Raw genomic sequence first — 22,766 nt, 5'->3', positions numbered from 1 at the left:
ACACTTCATAGTACAATGAATACGGCCTTAAATTCACGAAAATAGATCCTCTCAAAGCGTATGAGAAGCTCTCGGAGGAGGGGGGGGGGTATCTAGCTTTTGGAGCTGTTTTACCACCTGGAATATGAGTGGCTTAGTTAGTAATCTGCTCCGGGTAAGTTTAAAAATTTAAACATTAATATATACAGCGGGTCTCTGGCTATGGGGCTCTGTCATCTCATTTTAAATAAAATAATACCCCAACTCAAACTGATAGGACCTAGCGAATGATATGCGTGCGTTATACGCAGCTCTCTGCACCGAGCCGCCGTTACCCTGCGCGGCTCCTGCCAGCATCTCGCATTGCAGCCGCTGGTACCGCGGACTATATTTAACCTGCTGCGTTTCAGCGCCGCGGCTCCTCCTGCTTCCTTGTGCTTGGTTTGTTTCCAGCCAACTTAATCTTGTTTTACATTTATAGTTATGCGGTCTGTTGCAGTTTGCTTTTAAATATGTTTCATGAATGTAAGAAATTCTGCATGTACCTGGATTTAGACAGTAAATTCTAGCGGGACGAGGACCGACATTCCGCGGACATTTGTTTAATTTTTCTAAAGATAAGTTGTTAAAACACTAAGCACACCGCATTTTTTTTTGTCTTGGCTAAAGGGTGACTGTATTCACAATATTTACGGCCACTGGTTGCCAAGATGATTCGTGCAAGATTCAGCTTTCTAACGCCAGTAAATTAATTGCCACTGAAAGTGTGACATGTGTAACATAACGTGTCGGTAAATGAATGCATTTAATTTATTGTGTAGCGTTATTATAGCTCCCGGGATGCTGATATCACATAGAATCGTGATACTGGGTGACTTGCACGGAAAAAGTGAAGAAACACCAGCAATCACACGTGTCCATTTCAGATTTCAGTGCGGCGCGCTGGGTGCGGGCGGCGGCGCAGTAGCGCGTCCATGCCAGTAAATATACTTGTTTTTAGTCTTGATTTTTTTTTTTTTTACGGCCACTCGGGTAGTTGTTTAACTAGCTAATGATAATTTATCTAAGGTCAGATTTATCTTACACTGCTTTTTAGTAGGTATTTACTTTGCCAACAAGATTATTACAAAAAGACACGGAAATTTTAAGGCCGTATATCTTAAATTGTTGTCTGTTTTAAGTGAAATACACAGCGTCTACTGTCAGAGCTCGGGGGGCCAGAATCGCCGGCGGCATTGTAACGGTAAAGGGAGGACAACTACGAGACGCCTGTGGAAGTGGAAACTAAAGGCGAGGTGACAGCGGACTGCAGACGGAAACCAGCTCGGGCTCTCAGAAAGCAGAGCAAGCAAATGCGCCTGTGGACCTACGGCTGACGCGAGAGGAGGGGCACGGAGACCCTAAATCCGACTCCAGGAGCCGGGGGAAGGGGGTCATGGAAACACGGGCAATAGGCAGAACCGAGCCGGATCGCGCAGAAAATGACGGCAGTGAACATCAAGGGGGGAATTCAGGTGAAAATATCACTGAAGCACCAACACCGAAAGTAAACCCATGGACAAAAAGGCAGTGCCACTCTGATGAGACTAGAAACGCCAGCATTCAGGAATCAGGTTAGTGGGTCTGTGTTCTCGACAAAAAAACATACTAGAAGAACAATATGTAAAATAACCGTCAGTAACATGCCGTCAGTAGCGAGCTGTTAATTGTTATGTTTATGTAGTTTTTGAGGCGAAGTGACTTTGCTAAACTTTTAAATCGGAAGTGCTGGAAATTAGGTAATAATTCACGAAATTACTTATACCAGTTTCGTTACCATATCTGAATGCCATTGATTTTTGTTATTTACATACATGGACATGAAAAGTGACCAATCAGCGTCGGGGGCGTGGCTTACAGGCGCTTCATAGTAGCGCTACTTTAACTTTCTTCATGATCAACGGGTCTTGTAAAGTCGTATTTTAGCTTCCTCAGTCGGGATGCTGTGTTTTTGACTTTTCTGTTATCAAACAGGACTTCCAGTGAAATTCGTAAAAGCCAGCTTTTGACTTAACGATATTTGATTTCTTAATAAAAACAAGTGTACTTTGTGTTACCTCTTGTCTAAAACGAAATAAAGACAGATAAGAAAATCAAACAAAGGTCGTTTGAGGAATATGTACTTTATTGCAGCTGTTTAGCTGAAATCTTTCAGGTATATCAGAGAGGTCCCGGGGATTGGTTAAAAAAAAAAAAAGTTGCATTATCATTAAATGCATACGCAGAAAATCTTGCAGCCTTTCTCTAGTTATTTATGAATTAGCTGTTATCAGTAGCATGTCAAGGTCGCTTTATTGAGATTTATTGGCCTGCCGATAGCGGCACATTCTGGCCGTCTCACCACCCCCAAGCCCAGTTGCAGTTAAACATCAAATTGGGAAACACTGTGGCACAGGTGAGGGACAGACGTTTCTGCTGACCCTGAAACGCCACAAGCACCCCGCCATGTTTACGCACAGTTGCCTTTACGGTCATATGTGCTCGGCAGTGTGCATGGCGGAGAAGCTGCGGAAAAGACCCGCACATGCAGCTCGCGGGCCGTATCTCTGCAAATGGCATTTATTTGCTGCATATTATAATGGTAGAATCTGGTAGAATGGTTAAGTAGAATCTACAGAGAACAGAAATATCTAGTAAGAGAAATGGATTCACTGTAAAATTCTAAAGGATCATACAACTTATGCCTAACAGCTGACGTCTATAATGTGCGAGTCACACGGCGTACCCCTTGAACTGTTAGCTCAGGTTGCTAACGCATGCTGCTAATGACAGTCATGGCTATGGGCCATGCTAAGCTTCTGTGTGGGTGGCCCAGAGTGTCAGGCCTTCTTACTTGTTTTGGAAGGTTGTGGGTTAGAATCCCATGTGTAGTGGAATAGTTATGTTTCCTTGGGGCCCTTGATCAAGGCCCTTAATCCCCTGAAAAATGCTCCAGGCGTATTAGATAAATGGCTCACCCCAAGCTTTGCTTTTATCTCTGTATGTCTCAAAGAAGCACATATCCCAATATGGTCAAATTAAAGAATTCCTATGTATATGTATAGACGCACCAAAAATGTAAAACCGTGCGATTCTCTCCTTACGTAGATGTCAACATTTGCTGAAAATGAAAATCTATCGCACACATGAAAAAACATGGCATGAAGTTACGGTTGGTAGCAGACGTGCAGAATCCTCGATTTGGGGAGCGACACGATTGTACTTATTTCACGTGTCTCTCGTGCAGAGAAGCCGCACAGCGGAACGATGGGAAGCGCTGCTTCCCCCTGCCTGCCTTTAGCTGAATAACATGATGTGATTTTGGTTTAAGACCGAATGAAAAGAGTGAATACCAGCGACACAATTAAAAATGTAAATATAAAGATCTGTCTATTGTTTGTGGATGATTGAAGCCAAATTAAATATTGGGGGGGGTATATCCCAATCCCCCCCAGTTCCTCAACCCTTTTTTAAGACAACCTGGCATTTGCACAAACCTTTAATAGTAATGTCAAGTAATATTTAATTGGAACATATGAAAAGCGCTTAAGTTGTCATCCTTCATTATTTAAAAAGCTAGTTTACTCTAAATTTAATAGAATTCTTACTTCTACAGGGAAGAAAAGTCCAACCAGAGTAATTCGTGCTAGCAAGCTCAAAGCTAGGAAATCAAGCAAGGTAAGATTTATTCTGTGTTCTGTTATTGATTATTGGTGATTTTTCCATGATGACCAAAATCTGAATTTGGGCTAGACTACCGAAGGCCTGGTGACAAGAGCAGAGAGGAGAGAAACTATTATATCCACTGGGAGACTGTGAACAAAAGACAACAACTGTATTAATAGCTAATGGCTCATCTGACACCAAACGTGACCTCATCATGGTCAAATGTGACCTCATCATAAGCATTATGACATAGCACCAAAAGTTAATTTGAATCCTTACAGTGTATAATCAGAAAAATCATCCTATGTAGAGATATTATTATGTCGTGGTTTTCAGAATTTTTCTCATTCTATTTCTTTTTCTGTACTTTAAACGTGTTTTATATAATCAAGTACATCAAAAGAGAGTCTATTTGCAGGATCACTTTCCTGTAAATAAATGGCATCATTAAATCAGCATATTAAAAGAAGTGACATGTTGCCGATCGTGTGGGAGAAGGTCGATCCGCCTGGCAGGACGTACAGTTTGTCTGTGAGGCTGTGGAGCTGATTGCAGCCTCCCTGTCTCTCCACCGCAGCCAGGTGACCTCAGTGACAACAGCAACTGGCCCACACCTGCAGAACTTGCCCAGAAAGAGGTGAGACCACTGGCTTCGTCTCAAGAGTTTCATGAATTCACGGACTTTCACCAGTGTGCTGGGTGGATTGCGATGACTTTTTGTTACTTGCATTATACTTGCAGTAAATGGGAATCACAGTTGCAAAATTAATGTTTCTTGTGATGGAATTCAAGTTCGTACGTTGCAGTATGTTTCATGAGTACAGGGTTTGTTTTCAATAATTGAAGAGCAAATTCCCAAAACTCACTCAGTTGATTTTTTTGCTGCTTTTGCGATGAGACGGCCAGTGAGCTAAGGCTTCCTAATCATATGCTGCAGTATTGGGAACGAAAACTCACTCAGGCATCCTGTAATCCAATGAAGCACCAGCATGCTGGAAATTTGCTCTTTAATCAATCCTGGGTTCTGCTAGGTTAGACAGAGGCTACGTGAGATTGTTGGGGGTCGATACAGATTTGTAGAGATGTTCGGGACTGATAGAAATCGGAAGGGAGAGTTAAGAAATATCCTGGGATTGTAATGGTTAGAAATGGTGGGTGATGCATCACACTTTGCCTTGCGACAGCATCAAAACACCCTCAGCAACCAAGCCAGGAAGGGACCCCTGGTACGACGGAACGACAGGGTGGAGAGCAGGACGGGACACGCTGAGAGCAAAGGAAGCCAGGAGGGCAAGGAGGAGACGACCAAGGCGGACGCACATAATGGAGTTGTGAGGAGTAGAGGGGGTAAGAGTGTAGCAGGAAGAGAGAAGGTATGAGTGTGGCAGCAATACAGCAGGAGTAAAGGAGGTAAGAGTGATACCAAAAGAGACACCCCCCCCTGTAGGCTGGAGGAGGGAGCACAGGGAGGATAAGGATGAGGGTTCCAGCCTGTGTAGCGATGATGACACTGTGCGCGGAGGCTTCCGTGGGAGAGGCCGGGCTCACGGCAGAGGCCGAGGGCGCGATCGAGGCAGTTCGCACACCACACACAGTGAGTCGCCCTGAATCTCCTTGCTGGACCTGTTGCTGGGAAACAGCCCTGGCTGATCAGGCACCTGACACTGCCAGTGGCGTTTAACAAGCGTGTTTGTCTAGGACACAGTTACAGCTCCAGGGAGCCCCGGCCACACGGAGCGGCCATGCAGGTCCCCCCCGAGTACAGCAGCAACATGATGTATTACTATGACGACGGCTCCCAGGTTCAGATGTACACCGTGGATGAGAAGTTACTGAAAGGGTACATCAAGCGGCAGATGTGAGTGGGACTGAAATGCACCCAGACCTTCTACCGACCCAGACGTTTGGTTTGGGCTGTGACTGTACAGTGGAGCCTTACAGAGCAGCACAGCTGGCATCCAGTGACATTTCTTATAGAGTTCAGTAGTTCGGAAGCTGAATGGAGGTACTTTGGAAACTGGATGACATTTTCAGCATTTTATGAACAGTCAGGTTTTCTTACTGTTGAGCATCATAACCCACAGCGTGCTGTTGGACCTTAGGAGGCCTCTCCGAATGTTTGACACCCCAACTCCTCTCTTTTTTAGTGAATATTACTTCAGCCCAGATAACCTGGAGAGAGACTTCTTCCTGAGGAGGAAGATGGACAGACAAGGCTTCCTCCCCATCTCCTTGATCGCCAGTTTCCGCAGAGTTCAAGCCCTGACCACGGACATCAACCTCATCTATGCGGTACGAGCTGTTCCACGTCGCTTACAGAGCTCTCCTCAGCCAGGGTTGCTAACAAGCGGCGAATCACAAGGCTGTAACTGAATACATGCACCACACAGACAGGGTCAGGAGGCCTGGTTACCTTCTGGCTGCGCATAAGAACGGCTGAGACATGTGATCTTAGTGGTTTTGCATGTGTTATGATTGTTGGTGCCAGACGTGCTTCCAGCATCTCAGAAACAGCTGGTCCTCGTGGGATTTTCACACATCGCAGCGTCTAGAGTAGTGAGATAAACACAAGAACATCCAGGAGCCACATTTCTGTGGACAAAAACACCTAGTTAATGAGAGAGAGCAGAATGGCCAGACACGTCACAGGTGACAGGAGGGCCGTAAGTGCAAAAGTCTGTTAATGCCAGATGGCTTCTCTGAATGCCCAACGCACTAATCCTCCAATCGTTTCGGAGGGTGAAGTGGGCCCTGGCTGACACTAGCCAGCTGTACCTAACAGAGTGGACACTGAGTGTTTGTATGCGTGTCTGTGTGATCATCCAGGCTTTAGAGGGCAGTACAGAAGTGGAGTTGATTGAGCAGAAGATTCGCAGAAGAGTGGAGCCTGAGCGCTGGCCAATCCCGGGCCTATCTGCTGTGACCACGCCCCCTACTGACTTCTCTCAGCTTGTCCACTGTCCTGAGTTTGTCCCCAGACAAGGATCCTCAGCTTGCCCCGGTGAGACAGGCAGCGATCCGTCGAAGAGGGAAACAAAATGTGATGATAAAACATTTGGGGCTCTCAGAAGTGGCTTGTGGCTGTAATTAAATGCATGATCGGTTAGTAAGGTCACGCTGTGGCTATAGCTGATTCTGTTAAAGGTGTCAATATTATACTGAGGCCTGTGTATTATTAAATGGGGAATTAAGCAGCTTTGGACAACACTGAGTAATAATGATCGAGGTTTAGCTGTACTGGGCAGCATGTGACGTACAGGAGATTTCCAGGCCCTGACTTATGACCTTTGACCTGTGCTATTGCTCATGCAGCTTTGCCCCTCAGCCCCCCACCATCTCCAGTGGCTGACGACACCCAGCTGACCCCTAGCCCACCCGGAAGCCGGACCCCCCCTTGCGAGGAGCCCTCCGCCTGTCTGCCCAACCCGGAGGCCCCGTCCTGGATGCAGGCTGAGGGCCAGCTGCCCACCCCAGGAAAGCCGGTGCGCCTTGTAGGGCGTCGTAGTGGCGCGGGGCCGGTGCGTCGCGTGGGGCGTCGTAGCGGCGTGGGGCGTCGTAGCGGCATGGGGCGTCGTAGCGGCGTGGGGCGTCGTAGCCGGTGCGTCGCGTGGGGTGTCGTAGCGGTGCGGAGCCGGGCCGGTGCGTCGCGTGGGGCGTCGTAGCGCCGCGGGGCCGGTGCGTCGCGTGGGGCGTCGTAGCGCCGCGGGGCCGGTGCGTCCCGTGGGGCGTCGTAGCGGCGCGGGGCCGGTGCGTCGCGTGGGGCGTCGTAGCGGCGCGGGGCCGGTGCGTCCCGTGGGGCGTCGTAGCGGCGCGGGGCCGGTGCTCTGTGTACTCGCTTAAGGTGGCATCCTGCTTCAAAAGAAATCAATGGAATCAATGTCGTTTTAGCTATAGGATTAATATGTGTATCAGTATTTATGATCTATTTTTACTCTTCCTGCTACATTAGAATCAAGGTTAATGCATTTGGTTCAGACTGTCGTGAGGATCATTGGTCAGAAGAATCGATGTAATCTTAGGTGTATTCTTGTACAATGTATACTGAAACAGCTGGAGAATTCCCAGTGATCCGTCCCATACTCTGTACTCCCAGTATGAGTGGCTACTATCAGGCGTCAGTGTAAACTAAACCGTTTCTCTTTCATTCCCATATCTATCATTTGGATCTATCATATTATTTGGAAGAATAGTTGTAAATAACAAAAGAAGTAATGGACATATTTATTTATTTATTTGTTCATTCATTCATTCTATTTTTCTACTTCTTCATTTGTTGTCTTTTGTATGAGGGAGTGGTGTGTCTACCTGTGTTTTGGTAGATTTTAGTTTGTCTGGACATTGCTTGACGTGCACGGAAATATAAATGAATGTAGACTGTGGATTGATAGCAGGACAGCAGACCCTCTGACTGATCACTGGGCTATAATCATGCTGCCGGAATATAGACTGAAAGCAGGATTTTAGGCCGAGGGGTATCAATTGTCTATCTAGCTGCTTGGAGTGGTGCATTGTGGGTATCTGTTTGTGTGTTCCTTCCTGTGCAGGACAGCGCTGCAGTGGCGCTTCAGGCCAGCCAGGGGGAGCCAGAGCAGGAGGAGCTGGACTTCCTGTTTGACGAAGAGATGGAACGACTGAAACTGCGCAGGGACGCCTTCTCCAGCTGGTCCGAGGACGACTCCGACTACGAGCTGGACGACCGCGATGTCAACAAGATCCTGATCGTCACGCAGACTCCCCCGCACCTACGAAAGCATACTGGCGGGGACGGCGCAGGAAACCATGTGACCCGCGCCAAGATCACCCCGGACCAGGCCAAGGCCATCAATGATGGGCTGTTCTGCTATGAGCAGGACCTGTGGATGGAGGAGAGCCAGGCAGACGTCCCGGGCCCCACGGTGAGCCTCAGAACCGACACCGTCTAACGGTGCACTTTGTTCAGTTACAGCAGGGAGATGACGTTCAGCCAGGCTAATTAACAAGCGGCATCGCAACGTTCAGGTTTCTCCCACTGTAATCCGAACAAGCTGGTTATTAGTGCCGGTACTTTGGCAGCAGCTGGTGTGATCCTGTGTCACTCCCCCAGGGTTTGGCCTGAGTCCTGTGCCTCAGCCTTGAGTCAAACAGCGCCACCTTGTGGAGGTATAAATGCCACACATTTCCAAGGATAATTTGTATTTCTCTGTCATGTTCGGCGGGGTTAAGACAAAAAATGAAGCCTTTCTATAAAAAGCTCCTGGTCAGCCATTATCTTGACAGTCTCATCTAACAAGCTTTTGATTTTAGTGCCACTTCTGCCCTACTTTGGGAGACTTGGGGACCTACTCTGTATTTCTGCCACATTTTGACATCATGTCCATGATTTATTCTAGTTGTAATTTACTGCCTTTCATCTCTTACTCAGTAGTTACCACAGAAACCAAGAAAATGCAATATGTACTGAGGACTTAATGATGGTTCTGAAAGCTTATTTATTCTATCAGAGATGTCTTTTATTTCTGGTTTAGTTTTTCCACAGTTGAGTTCATCTTGTTGATTAGTCTTCAGCTCCATTCGGATATTTTCACCAGCGTTTTATTTCTTGAGAGGGTTTGCGCTGATGTGTATGGTGTCTCCCTCCAAGGAGGAGATGGAAGACTTCAAAAAGTTACATCTGGCCTGTAAAGACGACGTTGTTCACCTGACTCAAGAATCTCCTGTCAATCAAAGCCAGGAGGCCCCACCCACCTTCTCCCAGACAGATACAGGTACTTGGCTTCTTGGTGTTGTGCCATGGTCTCCGACATTTAAGGTGGGATTTTCCATGAATGAAAGCTGCCGTAATGTACCAGGTTATTGCCCTTAATGGTCAATAAAATGTCAATATTAATGCTCAATGTGATTCTGAGAACTTCTGAGAACTCTAATGAGGTTCTCTATATCTGAGAACTCTATAATGAGGTTCTCTATATCTGAGAACTCTATAATGAGGTTCTCTATATCTTAGACACTCCAGCCACCTGTATATTTTTGTCTATTTGATAATTTAATTTTTATAGTAAGACCCGCATAGTCTTTGTTGTTTTTTTAAATTTTGACTGAAGCCACCGTGCAAGAATTCCAGTGTACTTATACTTCTGTACTGTGCAAATGGCAAATACAGTTTCAATTCGGTATCAGTCCTGTTCCATAAAGCTCTGTGACCTTCACAGGCGACTCGGCCAGCAGCCTGAATGGTGGGGAAGCGCTGATTGCGGGTGTGGCCCAGTCCCTTCCTGCCACAGTGCCCAAATCCCCCAAGAAACCGGGTACCGTGGGCACGCCTGGCCGGCACGAGCCAAGCAAGACGCCCCGCTTCTACCCCGTCATCAAAGAGACCGGCAATATTGACCGAAAGGTAGGAGCTCACTGACTCCCTCTTCATCAATATGCCCAGTGCAGTGCGATAATATCGGCATCACAAGTTATGCACATGCCGACAAAGATGGTTTTCTCACACTGCCCCCTGGTGGACATAACTTTTAATCCTCCAGATTGACATAAAGTATGCACAGAAGTAGGTGCAGCAGCACCACTTGCATGGAATATAAACCAGCCTTTAGGTGTTGGTGTCACGCCTGTGGGGGTGCGGGTCTAATTCCTGTGTCTCTTAGACTCCCCGAAAGAAGAAGACGAGGCACAGCTACAATCCCCCGCTGGAGAGTCACGTGGGCTGGGTGATGGATGCGCGTGAACACAGACCTCGGAGCTCCTCGCTCAGGTACTGCTGAACCCGGGAACACACATGCATGTAAGACATCTAAAACAGTGTTTCCCAATCCGGTCCTCAGGGACCCACAGACAGTCCACATTTTCGCTCCCTCCTGGGAGCTGGGAGGGAGCAAAAACATGGACTGGCTGTGGGTCCCCACGGATTGGATTGGGAAACACTGATCTAGAACCAACAGCACTCAGTGTGGACAGTCAAGCTGGATGGTCGCTCTTAATATTTGGCTCCCTTCCTCATCACTCACATCCTCTGTAATCTCTCCCCCCACAGTAGCTCCAGCGTGTCTCCCGCTGACGGCCCCCCCCCAGGTGGGAGTCAGGGCTGCACCCCCAGCTCCCTGCCTCAGTTCCATCACCCGTCCCACCGACTCCTGCAGGATAACGGCTTCACACAGCAGGTTTACCACAAATACCGCCGCCAGTGCCTGAGCGGTAAGTCTGACGGAACCCGGCCAATCACATCACACCCGGTCAATCACATCACACCCGGCCAATCACATCACACCCGGCCAATCACATCACACCCGGCCAATCACATCACACCTAGATGGTGTCAATGATACAGGAAACTGCCATAACATAAATACAAGTGTTTTCATCTTATGGCTGCGGCAAATCGTTGTTTGCACAATAATTCACCTCATCTCCCCTATTTGCACAAGATGTCACCTTACTTGTTTTACTGCTTGGTTAAACCAGCTGCTTATAATGATAGATAACAACCTGCAACTTTTAAGGACTCTAATGTAACAGTGGTAAAAATGAAAATCTATCCATACTTAGGGCTACTGGTTCTTTAGTCATATTGGAACACACATTAAATGTCCAGTGTACTCCAATAACTTTTTGTTAGCAGATATGGAAACAGAATTCTGTTGTACCTACAGGTCTGCATTAGATTCCATGAAGATCTGGACTGTTTATGTCACTGCTAACAGCATTTCATTGCCATATTTGTTCATTTTTTATTAATGTGTTTCAGAAAGAAAACGGCTGGGAATAGGTCAGTCGCAGGAAATGAACACTTTGTTCAGGTTCTGGTCGTTTTTCCTGCGCGATCACTTCAACAGGAAGATGTATGAGGAGTTCAGGCACTTCGCGCTGGAGGATTCCATGGAAAGCTACAGGTGAGACGTTATCGACAGGAAGGTAGGGAAGGCGTGGATAAGCTGACGTCAGGCTGTTTCACACGGCTGCGATAAGTTGGTTTTAACGTGATCGTCCCTAGCTGACTAGCTGGGAACAGGGCAGGGTAGCTTGGATTTAGATTTCTGTGAAGAGATGTGTGTTTTTCAACTAGGTCCTCTGTTGTCCTTCAAAGGTATGGCTTGGAATGCCTCTTCCGCTTCTACAGCTACGGTCTGGAGAAGAGGTTCAGGAAGGACATTTTTCAGGACTTCCAGGAAGAGACACTGAAGGATTATGACAAAGGTAGCTGCATAATTCACAGGGTGGGGACCAGCTTTTCACCCCTGCAAGACAGAATTTCCATAGCTTCTCTTAAAATGGTGTTATGGCAGTGAGCAGTGCACACAAGCCTTTCTGTTTGCATGAAACACACGTCAGTGGGCTGCACTTTGTTCCGGAGTAACTGCTTTTCTGTCATCTTCTGCTCCAGGCCAACTGTATGGGCTGGAGAAATTCTGGGCCTTCCTGAAGTACTCCCAAATGAAGAACCAGCCAGTTGAACCCAAGCTGCAGGAACACCTGGAGAAGTTCAGACACCTGGAAGACTTCCGGGTCGATGTAAGGGTGTGTCTGTACTCAGGTGACAGGAATGAGGTCCTAAATTGTGTTGCATTGTGCACGGTTGGTAAAACTGTTACAAAACTGTTCTTGGATAATACATGTATGACGTTTATAGAAACCTGGGACCATATTAGTTATACGCATAAGAAGGTCATAGAAGGGCTATATTTCAGCTGTTAAACAGGCTTGTCATGGGTTCAGAAATACTCTGAAAAGCAGCATTCATAATATCTTTGAAGGAAGTAACCAGATGTGGCCAGGGGGGTGTTTTTAGGTGTAGAATAGCTAGACAATGCCCGCAGTTGTGCGATTAAGCTGTTATTGCCAGGGTGGACTGCAGGATGCTGTACACAGGATTAACTCAGCGAGCGCAACATGCATCTGTATTCTGACACCAAGCTTAGCAGGAGTCTCAACATTTTTCAGTTTTTCAACAAATTGACTTTCAAGTTATACTAAACAGCAGAACAGAACTGGATCTGGATAGGTATCTGTCAAGGTATATTACAGTCTCCGAGATGGCTACAGGTCACGTATTAAAACTGAGATGGACAAAATAGATTTATTGCCAAGGCTAGAAAATTGGTGTAGAATGGCTAGTAAAATAGCTATGAAAGGAGTAATAGATTAGCTATACAGTGACCTAGGAATAGCTATTGAGTGTGTATTGGATTGGCTATAGGAAGGATACTTGAATTAGTCCACAGCTCAGTGTTGTGTGTGTCTGTGTGTGTGTGATGTGTGCACGTGTATGTGGGTTTGCATAGATCACATTTGGGGACCAAAATGTCCCCAAAGTGCGGTAAAACCTGAAACTTCCTTACTTTTGGGGACACTTCTTCAGGTCCCCATTTGGATAACCTCAATTTAAAAAAAAATCTGTGAATGCAATCAAAAAAGTAAAAGTGCCAAAAGTCTTGTATTTTGGTTGGTTACTTACGGTTAAGGTTAGGGATGGGTAGAGGTTAAAGGTGTCATGATTGGGATTAGGGTTTTTCCCTTAGAAATGAATGGACGGTCCTCATTTAGATAAGTACACCAACATGTGTGTGTGTGTCTATGTGTGTGTGTTGCAGCCCCCTATGGGAGAGGAAGCGGACAGAGGAAGACAGCGCTCAGGAGATGAAGAGGGAAGCTCACAGATGCGGGCCCTATCCTGTGGAGCCCTGGGCCCTCCTTCTGAGCCGATCTGCTCCAACACCCTGCTGGACTGAGTGAGAGGCCCATCCTCGGTGAAATCGGCCCCACGTGGCTGAAATCGGGCCTGTGCGCTGCCTGGGATGGCATATTGGGCCCGATGACGGCCCCACTCTGAGTTCTCAAAGCAAGGCCTGTCTGTTTTAGGCAATTGGGCTGACGGCGCAAGGTAATTTTACTGTTTACCATTTCATCACCTAATGATGTACTCTGTAGTTCATTTCATTTATTAGATGCAGTTAATATCAAAATTAGATGGCGGAGGATTTTAAGGAGATTTAAGGTTCATTTACCAAAAAGTGTTTCATTTATTTTCAGTGCTCAGGACGTTTAATGCTTTCTTTTTTAAAGAATGTGCGGTTCCATTCACATGTGATTTTATGCACATGACTGTGGTGCTGTTTGGGGTTAAAATGCCAGGTGGACATGGGGTCGTGCATCGGGCAAACATTCAGCTATATGCAAATGTGCAAATGATGACCAGAGCATAGATTTTTTTTGTGGTTGTTTGAGGTTGAATGGTTGTGCGTTTTAGGTAAAATGGTCTGAAATTACCTATTTAAACAGAGGATAAGTAATAATGATCCCATGAAAACCCCATGAACGTCATACACGCTCAGTGCACTTTAACAAAATGTTAAACAAATTCTTCAAACCCTTTACACTCATAATTATTATTTTTATTTGGGATGTTCTGGTTTGCAAGTTCCTTAGAGGTTTTGCATGGTGTTTATATATTTATTTATGATTTAAGCAAATGAGCACGAATGACAAGCTTGTTTTGTGTGACATTAAGACCACCATACGAAGCGCTACACGCTATGAAAAATGATTAAGTGTGATTCATATGCACAGGCTGCGATTGTGGGCTTTAATACTGCCAAATACCCAATGTCACGTACGAGAAGTCTTGGTTTGAATGTTGTATATAGGAGCAATAGTGTTGAATTTTATCTCTGATTGTTAAAGGAAATGTATGTTTTCTGTGGTATGCATGTTAATCTGAAGTATTTTTTCTAAAAGTATAAAAATGCTCATTTAAACAACAAAATGATTTTCATAAATTTTAAGCTGTGCGTGACATTCTATTCCAGTACACTTTTTTATTTCAGTGTTCAGATCTGGTTAATCTTAAAATTCATTTAGAACGCGGAAAATGTTGAGACTTAATTCTGCAAACCTCATAACGGAAAACACAGCGGCATCCTGCCTTCTGGTGTTTAATTTTGTTTGATGAAGCACAACACCAAATCAAATTAATTTACATATACAATCCAAGGTTTGTGTTTATAATAGGTCGTTTGTTTTAGCAATTAGTTGTATGTATAGAATTTTGTATACTTGAGCACATGTTAATTAACTTTGTATCATTACAGATCTTATTGTGCATGCGTCCATATCGTTTATCACCATGCAATTCTGCTGAAAGTAACGAAAATATACTTTCCCAACATCGCCACGTCAGTTCAGATGTGATATGCGGTCGAGGCGGCAGATTTATCTCCAATCTCTCCAACATCTCGAGTTCCTGTTAAACAAATAAATATCGTGACACAGATAATTGTCAGGCAGAAGCCATATATACTGCAGTCTCGTAACTTTACGGCCGTCCTCCAGAATATTATTTGAATAATATGATTTTTCCACACAAAGGCAGAACCATTTTTCTCATATGATGATTACTTTACTGAGATAACAGGCTGCTGGGTTATCAGTTTAGATCCAATAACGTGAGACAGAGGTTTCGAAGCCCGCGGTGGGCGGGATTACTTTGTGCTGTCAATCACGTCCCAGTTTAGTCCAATGGGAATCGATAGACTAACCAATGAGTGATTGTGTGGATGATTAACAAGTGCCTTTAGCCCCACCCACCACGGGCTTCGAAGCCCCTGCTTCCCCCGTCCCCATTTAACGCAGCGCGCTGACAGCACGGACCAATCGCCGTCGCGCTACGTCACTTTGGGCGGGAGCGTTGTGGGTAGGCGCTAACGTGCAGTATGGCGGACGATGGGGAGGGTAGGAGTGCGGCAGCCGACACCGCAGGCGGGCAGGGGACAACGGACGAGACAGAAGCGGGCCTCGGACTAGCTGGGATGCTGCTTGATATCACGGTTTTAGTGTTAGTGGCTGTGCTCTGCTACGCGGTCTACCGGCGATGGGGGAGGCGGATGGGCTCGGACGCGGCCGAGGGAGGTGAGGCCTCGCCTCTCCCCAAGATGAGAAGACGGGATTTCACTTTGCAGCAGCTGGCGGAATACGACGGCATCCAGAACCCGCGGATCCTAATGGCAGTTAACATGAAGGTCTTTGACGTGACCAGCGGGAAAAAATTTTATGGACCAGGTAAGGGTATTCCCCGGCCGTGGAAGATCTGATCCCCGCTGGCGTCCCGACGTGGCTGCATGGTTAGCCTGTTAGCCGTGCAGCTAAAAACAAAAAAGAAGCTCCGCTGGCGCTCTTTTCGCGGCGGTACCCCTGCACTTCCCCTGCTGTCCTTGCGCTGCCCGGGTAATGGCGGGTTTTCTGGCGCTGGACGGCACTTGAATCAGACGTGGGGAGCTGGTTTTGCTTCATGCTTATTTCCTTGTTGGTTTTGAAAGCAGTGGCTCCCTGCGTGTATATCACACAGCCCAGACAGCAGCCCCTTTCGCCGTCCAAACTTCACGGATCGGCGTGTCCAGATCTCCCATGGTTTTACCGTTTGGCTGATTAGTAAAGCCCAGTTGTTTTTCGGTAGCTCGCCTTTCTCTGCAGAAAAACAGATGGTGGCCAATGATCAACTAGTTCAGTCTTGGATCCACATGGAGCTATCGGAATTCGGTGTGAAAGGGGTGTATGTGAACGCAGAAGGTCGGTATATCTACTGTGTATACGTGTTTAATTCCGATCAGATCGCCGAATAAAGCGTATAATGAGCTCATTAGTCTGACCTTCCAAACTGCAATGTTTACTCCATGTACAGGCAAGACTAGAAGTCTCCTTGCTTCCATTTGGTTCAGGCAATATGCTCGTCTTTACTCTTGCTAAGGGAGGAACGGTTCTATGCACCCAGTGCTTCAGGCCAAACTCGTCTTGCTCACGAGTCTTTCCACACACTCCCAGACGCCTCCTGCTCTCAGCTGGACCCTTAAAAGATCCAGTGTTTGTGTCTGTTTCTTTCATCCAGCAAAACACGGCCGCGCTGTTTCACCTGTCTGGCATTGGGCAATGAAACGCGTTCACTGATCAGCTGATTTTTTTAAATATAAAATTGGATTATTTATACTTTTCCTGCAGCGCCCTTTCTCACGTGGTCGCCCAGAGGGCTTAAGGTTAAGCAACAGAGAGGTGAACGTGATGGCAGTTGATTGTGCTGTTAAGTGGTGACGCATATTTGTAAGGCAGTTATAGTAGGAGTAGGATTGTGGGAGCATGCCGAGTAGGAATGGCAGGTAAAGGTGACGGTTTGGGGTAGCTGACCGATGGTGCGTCCTGTGGCTTTGTGGTAACTGCTCCGTCGATCTTTGGCCGAAACGTGGCAGCTTTTTCTGAGCTGGTGGGTGGACGTAGCTCTCATCCTTTTCTCCTAACCCCCCAAAATTTTCGGCATGTAGTATTTTTGTCTTGGTTTGCTTTTGATAGTTTATTGCTGTTTTCTTACTTACTCCTTTTATATTGTTTTGCGTACTTCCTTAAGCACAATGCAGGAAGTAAGTGGAGAAGCATTCCACTGCACAATAATACCGTGTATGATTGTGTATGTAATGGGTACAACTTGAAACTTGTTTTACTTAATGCCATTTTTTTGTCTTCAAAAATAAAGAGAATTTCCTCTAGATAGACCTTTGCGGGGGGATGTAACCCTGAGTTGGTGTGTGAGCCCGTGCACCTGAAACCACCTCTCAGTTTTATTTCCTCATAGTTTACGTCCAGCTGGCTGTGAGTCTGTTGGCTCAGTGCTGCTGCACGTTCCTACATTTTTTTTGCCCAGACTCATGTGTTCAGTGGTCCTGCTGATTACATGAAGGTTTATCTTTGAGAAGCAGTTTAATGCATAACCAGAACCTGAGCAACTTTGCGGATGTCTTGTGTAATGCCTGATTATCATTTGCTGCTGTTTTATCCAGACTTGATAGTGAAATAACTGTGTTTTGATTGTCACCCCTTAGCTTCACTTTGGTTTAATGTTTAAGTAACGTTTAAGACTTTCGCTAAAGATTTTGCTGTATTTTACAGGCTCATCTGCCTGCTGTAAGTGTTGTGAATTACCTTCATCCCGATGAGCGTCTGTTTTCTGCTGGTCGACTCCGGGGTACGAGCCAGGAGTCCGCTGTCTAGGGAGTGCGTGTCCTTATGGGACAGAAATGTCCAGCCCTGCTTTGGTGCTACATAAATGGCCACTGATCTAAGGAGCGGCGGGTGACAAAATAAAACCCACAGCAAGTCAGCACTATGCTGCTATCATGTGGGGGGGTGGCGCTGGAGGGCGGGGCTGGAGGGGACAGGGGCGGGGCTATGAGAGGGGGCCGACAGCTGTTCTGGAGTGCCTGTTCTGGGCATTTCTGTGCCATTGCTATGCTTAAGTGCTGTTACAGAGCCTTGCGATAGAAAGACAACATTGCTTTGGTCTCTGAGATGCCAAACCTCTCTGCCGTTCTCTGTCTGTGGCATAGCTGTTCGCCCACCCTTCCTGGGAGTCTCTGCTGTTCTCTGTCTGTGGCATAGCTGTTCGTCCACCCTTCCTGGGAGTCTCTGCCGTTTCCCTCAGCTGGCATGTGCCCAGGGGTCCTTTGATTGGTGAGAATTATTACAGTACAAAGATCCTCTGTGAAGTGATTGGTCAATCAGTTGCTGTCTCAATCCCACTGTGCCCCCCGTCCTCCCCCAACCCTAAAGGGAACTCTGAGCTGCTGCTGGATGGCTGTCAAGGGAGTAGTCTGGTTTGCGGCTCTTGTATCCTGCAGAAAGGCCCAGTGTGGAGTAGGCATGTTTGGCTTTGGGGTGTCTACACATATGCCTGTTGGGAAATGTTTATCGATCATCCTCCGTCACCTGGTAGCGTTGCGGCTGCCTTGGCTCTCAAAGCAGATATAGTTCCCTGTGGCTGTGCTTTAAAAGTCACCCCCATCTGAAAGTGTTGCCCCAGCAGCTACATCCACCCTTACTGGCTGACCTCTGTCCTGTGTGATCTTTCTGGCTAACTGTCCCCCCTCCCCCCCCTTTACAGACGGCCCGTATGGGATCTTCGCGGGTAGAGATGCCTCCAGGGGCCTGGCCACCTTTTGCTTGGAGAAGGACGCACTGAGGGACGAGTACGATGACCTGTCAGATCTGAACGCCGTGCAGATGGAGAGCGTGCGCGAGTGGGAGATGCAGTTCATGGGTAAGTCTGAGTGCATGTGAGGGTTTATGGGATTGAAAACCCAGCTCTGGCTGATGTCTGACTATTGCAGCGAACCAGCTGCCTGTCATTCCATATTTAGGGGGAGGGTGAGTGTGAGCTCAGGATTTATTGCATGCCCCTCCTCCATGTATATATTGACATTGTCAGGGATCATTAAAGGACAACTGAGGTAGACAGTCAGGCTCAGATGTGGCTCCAGAGAGTCGCGATGAGATTGTTACGATGAATCTCCTCCGCTGACTGAAAGCATGTGTCCCATGCGTCACGTGCACGTGAGTTTTGGTTGGTCTGCCTTCACGCAGCGCTTGTGTAAGGTTCCGGCACCAAAGGTTGAGGGCGTCGCAGAGAAACTGCCCGCTCATACTCCTCTGCACACTCCCTTCTCTCCACTGATGTTGTGTACATCCTGGTCCTCAACCACAAAAACACAAGAGTATCTGTGTAAAGAAGCTCAATGTTACAGACATGTGGTCCGACTTCATTTTCGTCTATGTAAAATAGGCGGTATGACCGGTTTTGTGTCCGGATTACACATGCAGATACACTCGCAGTCTGCGTGCAGAGAAGTATGTCCAGGCTTTTAGAGAGTGTCAGCTGAAGGGGACGTTGGTCTCAAGGCTGAGGGCCAACTGGGGAAAGGGCCAGACGTGGTGATGACCTGTGGTGATGACCTGTGTTAATACTGTTGGGGTGGATCACCCCAAAACCGATGCTCCCCCCTACAAAAAGAGGCATCAGCTTGAACAATATTCTTTAGCACGCTGCTGATATGCACATAGAAACCGCTGATAATGCATCATGTGCCCCCAGTGACTGATGAGTCCACAGATGCACAGCTGGTCAGCTTCCCCCATGAGGTTTAGAAGGGCAACAGCGCCAAGGTCGAACTTTAATATAGTCAGCCCGTCACAGTGTTGTGGGGCTGCTCGATTATGGCGAAAATCGTGATTATTTTGGTCAATACCGAGATCACGATTATTTAATGCGATTACTCAATGATTTTGGAAATATCTTACCTGAGGATTCCCTTGAACTTTAGATATAATTCAGCTGAGAAACAAATAAAAAGGAAGTAGAAAGTGGATTGATAACACGACAAAACGGGAGCATCAATGCAAAACGAAATGAGGCACAATAATGGTTTTTATCTGTTTGTTTTGTTTTGATAATCATTGGAAGCCAAAATCATGACATTTAAAATTCAATTAATCGCCCAGCCTAGTGCTGTTGTATGATTGTTCCCAAAACTTCATCATCTTCCCTGAAAGAAGAAAGTTTGTTAGTAATTTTGTAGTAAACACAGGATATTTAAAATCAGTTAAAAGTTGTTTGGCAGAAAGTTTCCAAATGTAACACTGTGGATTAATAATAACCTTCAGCGCCTCCCTGGAGAAACGACTTTCCTTCACGCCTGTATTCCTCTAAATGAGATTAAAATTTTTCCTTGATCTTCGGTGGGTGGAGCTGTCTAATTTCTGGGTTATGCTAGATCTTATACATTGTACTTAAAATGCGGTAGTGCCAGGCCGCTGAACGAGAAGTGCGACCTCCAGTTAGCTGGCGGCCGAGCCAGTCTCGTGCTGAATGTCTCCCTCTGCTGGCTCCGCAGATAAGTACGACTACGTGGGCCGGCTGCTGAAGCCTGGAGATGAGCCGTCTGAGTACACGGACGAGGAGGACATCAAGGATCACGCCAAGCACGACTAGAGCGCGCTCACCACCAAAGCTCCCGCCTGTGACAGCTGCAGCCGCCTGGCCCCGCCCAGCCCCGCCGCGCCCTCTTCATCCTCCCCCTCCTTACCCACTTTCCTCTTGCCCCCACCCCCTCCCATGATGCTGCGGGCCTCTGGACACGACCCCCGAGCTGAAACTGCTCTGGTCGTACCCCCGCTGCGGTGGGGGGGGGGGAGGGGGGCCGGTTTGGGGTTTTAATTATTGAGATTATTGAAAATGTCTCCTTTTTTGTTTCTCTTTTTTTTGTGTTTTTTTTTCTTTTCTTTTTCTTATGGAGTAGCATTTCTTCTTCGTGTCTGTCACGGGTCACAAAAGCGTTGGACTGGTCCTGGGCTGTCGGAGGTTGCTGGGAGATGGTCCCAAACATTGGGGGGGGGGGGTTCCCTGTCATTGGCACCTCGCACAATAATTGGCTCTTGTTTGTCATTTGCTAAGCTTCCCAAACATCTCTGGGGTGGAAACCGTCATCTCAGGCTTGGGGGAGTGTGTTGTTGCCCCCTAGAGACATAATGCAGTTGTGTGTTTTTTGGTTTTGTTTTTTTTTTTTTTTTTAAACCTGTGTGTCTGTTTGTATTCGCAAGAGTGCCCACACACAGGCCAGTGTTCACTAGAGGTCTTTCAGCTCATCACCGTGCAGTCGTGCTTAGTGGGGTAGGATGGTACTGCTCAGGTGTTCTGATTCACTAAATGCTGAGATCCTGATCTGTAATGTAAAGGGAAGCTCACAGGTTCAGCACATCTTAGGAGACCGCGTTCACTCGGCTGTTCTGCATCACCTGTCTACACGCCACGCTTGTCAGCTGGAAGTCCGTCATCCCCAAAACGATCAAAGTATTAATTGTGCCTTATTTCAGTTTTTTCCTACTAAAACCTGGATCACTAAGAAGAAAAATGGGATTAAAGCGATTCCCCTTGACATTCTCGTTGCAAAGGGTCATCCCTGTGCTCATCAGACTCAAGCTGTGCTCTTGTCAGTCTACAAGGCTGGATGGCTTTTCTGTGTCACCGATTTGTATATAGTCTGTACAGTCTATATTCAGTGTTACTGCCATATTTAAGTAGTTAATGAGATCCATACTACGGTGTCGTATTGGCCAAAATCCCATGCTTTACGTAGGTTCTCCTCGTTTTATCTTTATTTCTGTGTGCTTCTTTTAAGGTGTGGGGATGTCCGAGGGTCATAGGTGAGCAGGAGGCCCAGGAACCTGTAAATAAACGTACCATTTTATTAAAAGCATGTGCAACAGCGGTGGGCCTGTGCTCAACTCCAACTCCTTGTATTTAAGTGTCGGGTGTGTATGTGTGTGTGTATGTGTGTGTGCGTGCGTGTGTGTGTGTGTATGTGTGGAGGAAGGGATGATGTTCATGCATAATAAACAGTTTGGATATTAAGCCCTCTTGTCAGTTTGATGTCTGTAGGAAAATATCTTAGTAAAGGTTCTTTTGGTGAGTCATTTTAAGTTTTCCAGCTTCTTGGGTGGTGGTGGGGGGGGGGATGGAACAGAATTGTGCGAGGCAGCTGGTCACATTCCTGGACGTGAACATGTGATCAGTTGTGTGCCTATCTGTGTGCGTATGCGCTCGTGGGCAGGAAGCGAAGTCCAAATCGGTTTACTGTCACGTTTCAATGTGCTGTTTTTAAGTTGAATATTTAAATGACTGAACGCTTGGTTAACTGAATGAATCCGTAGATGTTCTATTTTCAAAATGAAGTAAATGGTGAAAAAGTGAGTTATAGTCAATAAATTAAAAAAGCAAAATTCAGCATGCACTATGGACTGGACTTGTGTTACCTAAAGTTACCCAGTTTTGTGGTACCAAATACCGTTCATTTAGTCTACTCAGGAAGAAGACAGCCATTCATTATAGGCCATGATCTGGTTATTTCTACCTGTAACTGAAATATGCGTGTTTCCCCATGTGAAAAATAAAATGAATTGTTGCTACCAGCCATAGGCAGTATGGTAGGGATACAATTTTTAAACAAGCTCAAATCTGGGACATTTGCGGAGAATTTTATTTAGTATATTATCCACAAATAGTTCATACCTTGAAATTCAGTAGCCTCTCATTTTTAGTTGAATTTTGGTCTATTTAACACAGTGCTACCACAGTCGTCTGGGAACATTCAGAAGCGGCTGCCCATCAGTTTGTGATTGATTTGAAACCCATAAATCAGGGTTTAAAGGGGCCCTAATATGCTCATTGTCACTTCATAATTTAATTTTTTGTGATCTAGAATAGACTTGCATGCTTCGATGTTCCAAATTCATTTTTCTCATACTGTACGTCTCTA

General features: G+C 46.5%; 2 protein-coding genes across 5 annotated transcripts; both read left to right on the top strand.

The window, feature by feature from the left end:
• The first annotated feature begins 88 nt into the window (after positions 1 to 88).
• Positions 89 to 14,417, top strand: larp1b (La ribonucleoprotein 1B). Of its 4 annotated transcripts, none has more exons than XM_023812521.2 (19): positions 89 to 154; positions 1,161 to 1,592; positions 3,614 to 3,675; positions 4,241 to 4,300; positions 4,848 to 5,010; positions 5,111 to 5,257; positions 5,362 to 5,521; positions 5,811 to 5,955; positions 6,490 to 6,664; positions 6,976 to 7,145; positions 8,208 to 8,558; positions 9,284 to 9,407; positions 9,852 to 10,036; positions 10,293 to 10,399; positions 10,679 to 10,839; positions 11,390 to 11,534; positions 11,729 to 11,838; positions 12,026 to 12,153; positions 13,233 to 14,417. In XM_023812521.2, exons 2-19 carry the CDS (start codon positions 1,415 to 1,417, stop codon positions 13,368 to 13,370), a joined length of 2,709 nt encoding a protein of 902 aa, XP_023668289.2. In that variant the 5' UTR covers positions 89 to 154; positions 1,161 to 1,414; the 3' UTR covers positions 13,371 to 14,417. The 4 variants fall into 4 exon arrangements, with proteins under 4 accessions (XP_023668289.2, XP_023668290.2, XP_023668291.2 ...); XM_023812522.2 differs by lacking the exon at positions 89 to 154 and adding an exon at positions 931 to 959; XM_023812523.2 differs by lacking the exon at positions 89 to 154 and having other exon boundaries at positions 968 to 1,592; positions 12,026 to 12,175.
• Positions 14,418 to 15,289: 872 nt separating this feature from the next.
• Positions 15,290 to 21,862, top strand: pgrmc2 (progesterone receptor membrane component 2). Its single transcript, XM_023812524.2, has 3 exons — positions 15,290 to 15,696; positions 18,560 to 18,715; positions 20,346 to 21,862. The coding sequence occupies exons 1-3, from the start codon at positions 15,351 to 15,353 to the stop codon at positions 20,441 to 20,443; spliced, it is 600 nt and encodes a 199-aa protein (XP_023668292.1). The 5' UTR covers positions 15,290 to 15,350; the 3' UTR covers positions 20,444 to 21,862.
• The last annotated feature ends 904 nt before the right edge of the window (positions 21,863 to 22,766 follow it).

Source organism: Paramormyrops kingsleyae, chromosome 25, assembly GCF_048594095.1.
Source record: "Paramormyrops kingsleyae isolate MSU_618 chromosome 25, PKINGS_0.4, whole genome shotgun sequence".
NCBI lineage: Eukaryota > Metazoa > Chordata > Actinopteri > Osteoglossiformes > Mormyridae > Paramormyrops > Paramormyrops kingsleyae.
Note: the sequence above shows the minus strand (reverse complement) of the source record. Positions and strands in the feature narration are given on the sequence as shown.

Excerpts from the sequence above, each read along its gene's own strand:
- larp1b (XM_023812521.2), top strand. The coding sequence starts at position 1,415 with ATGGAAACACGGGCAATAGGCAGAACCGAGCCGGATCGCGCAGAAAAT. Across the intron at positions 1,593-3,613 it reads CGCCAGCATTCAGGAATCAG|GGAAGAAAAGTCCAACCAGA; the intron begins GTTAGTGGGTCT and ends TTACTTCTACAG. Across the intron at positions 5,011-5,110 it reads AGTTGTGAGGAGTAGAGGGG|GCTGGAGGAGGGAGCACAGG; the intron begins GTAAGAGTGTAG and ends CCCCCCCTGTAG.
- pgrmc2 (XM_023812524.2), top strand. The coding sequence starts at position 15,351 with ATGGCGGACGATGGGGAGGGTAGGAGTGCGGCAGCCGACACCGCAGGC. Across the intron at positions 15,697-18,559 it reads GAAAAAATTTTATGGACCAG|ACGGCCCGTATGGGATCTTC; the intron begins GTAAGGGTATTC and ends CCCCCTTTACAG. Across the intron at positions 18,716-20,345 it reads GTGGGAGATGCAGTTCATGG|ATAAGTACGACTACGTGGGC; the intron begins GTAAGTCTGAGT and ends CTGGCTCCGCAG.